General features: G+C 48.6%; 1 protein-coding gene across 1 annotated transcript; it reads left to right on the top strand.

Annotated features, from left to right (window-relative positions):
• Positions 1-584: 584 nt before the first annotated feature.
• Positions 585-2,325, top strand: LOC102381442 (transcription factor HES-5-like). The gene is made up of 3 exons (XM_006016203.2): positions 585-689; positions 868-1,048; positions 1,184-2,325. The coding sequence occupies exons 1-3, from the start codon at positions 627-629 to the stop codon at positions 1,423-1,425; spliced, it is 486 nt and encodes a 161-aa protein (XP_006016265.1). The 5' UTR covers positions 585-626; the 3' UTR covers positions 1,426-2,325.
• Positions 2,326-5,570: the final 3,245 nt, after the last annotated feature.

Below are 5,570 nucleotides of genomic sequence, written 5' to 3' on the forward strand. Positions count from 1 at the left end.
GAATCAACGACTTGTAGAAAAATAAAACCGGTGTTAAGTCATTAAGATAAATCTCCCTGTTTATTCTGAGGAATTAGCAAAGCACTCGTGTGTGTGCCCATGTGCTTGTGCATGCACAAGTGGGGGTACCGCCTGTGTGCGTGTGCCTGCGTGTGTTCTCAGAAGAGATGCACATACTCCTCTACACAGACTACCTTATTTCCCGCCATCAGCCAGTGGCCTCTACCTCCACAAACGATGTGAACTCCACATTGTCCGCTCCCGGAATGCTATTGATCTGCGGCATTAGTCAGCAGCCTTTTCTTACTGAAGGCCAGCTCTTTCCCAGCTTCTGACACACAATTCTGATCCCAGTCTTCCACGTACCCCACACTCTCCACCTGCTCATCTGGGAGAAGGTCATTATCCCTAGGCTATTCACTGCCAATGGAGCATGCAGGAATAGATGCTTCTCCTATTGTCCTGCCTATCTCTCTGATTGGCTCTGGAGTGTGGGAAACTCAACCAAGCCAGAGACCCACAGATTCTCAGTGAGGTTGTTCAGTATAAATATCAGGCAGACACAGCTTCCAGCAGCACATTTCCACTGCATTTCAGCACTATAGAGACTTTCCTCCCTTGGACAGATGGCCCCAAGCACTGTTTTTATGGAGCACAACAACCTGCTGACGCCAAAAGAGAAAAACAAAGTAAGTAGAGGCACAGGCTGTGCTGCTTACAATCGCACTGAAACAGATGGGAATGATCCTCAGCTGGTGCAAGGCACTGTGGCTTTATTTCGATGCCCGCATATGCCAGCTGTGGATCTGGACCATGCTACTTTGGTACTCCTGAGGTCTCCTAAGCAAATCTTTTGTCCTTTTGCAGCTGAGGAAGCCGGTGGTGGAGAAAATGCGCCGGGATCGCATTAACAGCAGCATCGAGCAGCTGAAAGTCCTGCTGGAGAAGGAGTTCCAGAGACACCAGCCCAACTCCAAGCTGGAGAAAGCTGACATCCTGGAGATGACTGTCAGCTACCTGAAGCAGCAGAGCCAGCTACAGATAAAGAGTAAGTATTGGGCTTGGTGTTTCTCTCATTCTGTGCTCAGCCCTGCCAGGCTTCATGAAGCTCTGGACAGTGACCTGACCTGAACACTGAGTCTAACTCACTGTCTCTTTCTCCTCCCTCCCTTTCCTTCTCTAGCTGTGGGAGCCTTCCATAAAAACTCACAGTTTGACTTCAAGGAAGGCTACTCCAGGTGCCTGCAAGAAGCCTTCCACTTTCTGTCTCTCCATAAAGTCCAGATTGAAATGCAGACCAAGCTCCTGAGCCACTTCCAGAAGGGTCAGATTGTTGCTCCCGAGAGCGTCTCCCCCCACTCCAACCAGAACACCCCAAAGCAAGTGTCTTTGAAAAACAGCGGCACTCTCTGGAGACCCTGGTAGACTGGACTCTCAGGACATTTGCCTTTCTTATTCCAGAGGAAGGAGGTGACTGCATCTGACAGTCCAGTCCTGATCCTCTCAACTGTAGGGAATATTATTTCCCCTGTTTTTTATTTATGTATGGAAAGAATGGAATACTTGTGACTCTCCAGGCTCATATGGGATCCTCGGGAAAGTGTTCATGTATTCTGTTGAGTGGTATTGAAGCTGTGCAGATGTCAGCAATAGCAGGGCACAGCAAGGCACCCCATTTGGGGGCACGTGTCTTCATAATGAAGGAGGTTTTTGTAGGTGATTATATGTTGTCAGTGTTACAGTCATGGTGAAATTGTAACAGATAGCAGTTGCCATAGGAGAGCACTCTGATTTTTTTTTTTTTGCCTGTAAAAGCTTTCCTCTTTCCTCCCCTTGCCTTGTTTACCCACTCATTCATAATGTAGGATGAATCCACTAACTTGGTGTTGGTGCACAGTGTTCCAAATCTCACTTTCTCTGTCTGATTGCAGCTTGTACAGCAGCCAAGATAATTTCATAGCTGCCACTCTCCCCTTGTTTCACTCATTAGGACTAGACAGGGCCATTAGATAAAAGTATGTGGAGTATTTCTACCATTTGCTGCTTTTTTCTGTTTAGGAAAATGATGCCTTAATGCTTTATATTAAAGAGAAAAGAATGTACATGTGACGTTTGGTGGTTCAATGTTATACATTTTGACTGTAAGATTTGCTCTTTCCTTGTGTTCATTATTACAATGGACTATTCTCTACTGAGCAGTTTCATTCACTGTGGATGGTGTGTTTCTCCCGCTGCTGGGACCGGCCACGTGGGCTGTTTGCATACTGTGTATGCATCTGTATCACCTGTATGTGTAGAAAGCAATAAAATTGAATTTGCATGCAACTGCTGGGTGGTTTCTCTTCTTGGGAAGGGTGCGGTCTCACAAGCCCCAACACAAATTTAACAGTTTTATTCTAATGGCCAGAAGAGGAGACTGGTATACCTGGCTGTTTGAGGTGCTAACACAGCCCTATGGTGTGGTGCCTAAGAACTTTACAGGCTTTAATATGTTTTTCCACACAACACCTGTGGGAGGTAGGGAAGTACTGGTGTCCTCACTTGCAAATAAGGCCCCTAATGACATGCTCTCTACAGAATTCAGCTGGGCTCCCACCCAGGGGTGATTGTCTCTGTTCTCCTTCCCCTCTTCAGTCCACACACACAGCCCTCACTTGAATATGGTGAACTTCCACCCTGGACTAGCTGGCCCAGTGGGGTTGAGTAGAGGCTTAGGGGTTCAGGTGCTGCTTTCCCTCAGCTCCACTCACTGCACTGAGGATGCAGACTAAATGGCTTGGGTGCCAGTCATCCTCCAGGACCTTCCCATAATTCCTCCTTCCAGACAGACAGGCTTTCCCACAATTCACTGGCAAAGAATCATAGAGGGACTCGGCTCTTTAAGGCACAAGAGCAGGAGACATGGATGCAGAAATTCCAGTGACACCCAGGGAAGTGCAGAACCAGAGGATGTGATAACTCATGTGGGGCTTTGCTGTGTGACGCTCAGTCCCAGGTATCACTAGCTCTGCACAGAAGCTGAACCCCACATAAGGAATTCTAGAGACAGGCCGGTTTCTGTTAGTCATTGGGCATTGTGCTGCTCAGTCGTGTTGTTCTGCAGTAGGACCCAGCAGTGACGTGATGTGTCAGTTGTGGACTGAGCAGGACTCAGCTGCAGAGATCTTGCTGGATACTCAGAAGGAGAGTTATTGGAGTAGTTAACATAGCCTTAAAGGGCAATGTTCATATAATGTATATAGTTTATTTCTGCAACCCAAATATTCTAACCTTAATCAAAGGTCTGCAATGGGAAGGATTTCAAACTATGCATCCCTGCAAGCCGACATTGGCGACCAGGGTGTATGGCTGCAGACCCTCTGGGTTAAAATCCTTGGGGAACACGGCACAGGGGACACAATGGTGGGAGTCTACTACAGACCTCCCACCCAAAGTCAAGAGCTTGACCAGGAGTTCTCCAGGGAATTGGCTGACCAGGAGTTCGCCAGGGAATTGGCTGAGGCTGCATGCTCCAGGTGCATAGTTGTCATGGGAGACTTCAACTACCCAGACTACCCAGACATCTTGTGGGAAGAGTGCTCGGCTAAATCCGAGCGGTTGGAAAGCTTCCACTCCTGCGTGGATGACCTCTATCTGACCCAAGGGGTCTACAGGCCAATGAGAGGTAAAGCGCTGCTTGACCTGGTACTGGTAACTGGGTACAACCTAATCAGCTAGATACCTTCAAGTCAGCTGGCCCTGACAATCTACACCCAAAGGTACTCAAGGAGCTGGCGAGCATCATAGCCCAGCCCCTGGCACAGATCTTCGAGAGCTCCTGGCGCTCTGGTGAAGTGCCCGAAGACTGGAAGAAGGCCAATGTGGTGCCTATCTTCAAGGAAGGGAGGAAAGTGGATCCGGCAAACTACAGGCCCATCAGCCTGACCTCTATCCTGGGGAAGGTCTTAGAAAAGATTATTAAAGAGGCCATTCTTAACAGACTGGCCAACGGCAACACCCTGAGGGATAGCTAGCACGGGTTTGTTGCGGGTAGGTCTTGCTTGACCAATCTTATCTCCTTTTATGACTAGGTGACCTATCACCTGGACAAGGGAGAAGAGATTGATGTCCTATATCTTGACTTCAAAAAAGCCTTCGATTTGTTATCCCATGATCACCTCTTGGGAAAACTGGCCAACTGTGGCCTCAGCCACACCACGATCTGCTGGCTAGGGAATTGGCTCCGGGGTCAGACCCAGAGGGTGGTGGTTGACGGAAGTCAATTGCTGTGGTGCCCTGTGACCAGTGGGGTCCCCCAAGGCTCTGTCCTTGGACCCATATTGTTCAACATCTTCATTAATGATGTGGACATTAGACTCAGAAGCAGACTGGCCAAGTTCGCCGATGATACCAGACTCTGGGGTAAAGCATCCGCACCTGAGGACAGGAGGGCGATCCAGGCTGACCTTGACAGGCTCATGAAATGGGCGGACGAGAACCTGATGGTGTTTAACACTGAAAAATGCAAGTTTCTCCACCTTGGGAGGAAAAACCTGCAGCATCCTCATAGGCTCGGCAGTGCTACGCTGGTTAGCACTACAGATGACAGGAACTTGAGGGTTATGATTGACCACAAGATAAATATGAGCCTTCAATGTGATGCTGCAGCTAGTAAAGCAAGCAAAACCCTGGCTTGCATCCATAGATGCTTCTCAAGCAAATCCCAGGACGTCATTCTCCCATTGTACTCGGCCTTAGTGAGGCTGCAGCTGGAGTACTGCATCCAGTTTTGGGCTCCATAATTCAAAAAGGATGTGGAGAAGCTTGAGAGAGTGCAGAGGAGAGCCACATGCATGATCAGAGGTCAGGAAAACAGACATTACGACGACAGACTGAGAGCCCTGGGGCTCTTTAGCCTGGAAAAGCGCAGGATCAGGGACGATCTGATGGCTACCTATAAGTTTATCAGGGGTGTTCACCAGTATCTGGGGGAACGTTTGTTCACCAGAGCGCCCCAAGGGATGATGAGGTCGAATGGTTATAAACTACTGCAAGACCGTTTCAGGCTGGACATAAGGAAGAATTTCTTCACTGTCCGAGCCCCAAAGGTTTGGAACAGCCTGCCATCGGAGGTTGTTCAAGCACCTACTTTGAACGCCTTCAAGAGAAATGTAGATGTTTATCTTTCTGGGATCCTATGACCCCAGCTGACTTCCTGCCCTTTGTGCAGGGGGCTGGACTCGATGATCTTCCAAGGTCCCTTCCAGCCCTAATGTCTATGAAATCTCTATGAAATTGGGCAGGATTTCAAACTAGGTTGGAGCACTTCTATCCATCTCTCACCAGGTGTCGCTGTGAACCGGCAGGAGAGACATAAGCTGTTTTAGCAACACTAAAAAAAGTCTGCTCAGAGCTGACACCTCAATAAAACTTACCTTAACCAGTAGTGTAACTAGGAGGGAGTGAGTGGGGCACTTGCACCAGACACAAACTTAGAGAGGGTGCAAGATTGGCAGCTACCAGCTGGGGCAGCAAAATAGCTTGAAATGTCTTTGCCTGAATGCCTAGAGGGCTGCTTTTCCTCCAACATA

The sequence above is a fragment of the Alligator sinensis genome, unplaced genomic scaffold (assembly GCF_000455745.1).
Source record: "Alligator sinensis unplaced genomic scaffold, ASM45574v1 scaffold366_1, whole genome shotgun sequence".
In the NCBI taxonomy this organism is placed as follows: domain Eukaryota; kingdom Metazoa; phylum Chordata; order Crocodylia; family Alligatoridae; genus Alligator; species Alligator sinensis.

What these genes read in the sequence shown, in the direction of transcription:
- LOC102381442 (XM_006016203.2), top strand. Translation starts at nt 627, where the DNA reads ATGGCCCCAAGCACTGTTTTTATGGAGCACAACAACCTGCTGACGCCA. An exon ending in CGCCAAAAGAGAAAAACAAA is followed by an intron (nt 690 to 867) that starts GTAAGTAGAGGC and finishes GTCCTTTTGCAG; the next exon opens with CTGAGGAAGCCGGTGGTGGA. An exon ending in GAGCCAGCTACAGATAAAGA is followed by an intron (nt 1,049 to 1,183) that starts GTAAGTATTGGG and finishes TTCCTTCTCTAG; the next exon opens with CTGTGGGAGCCTTCCATAAA.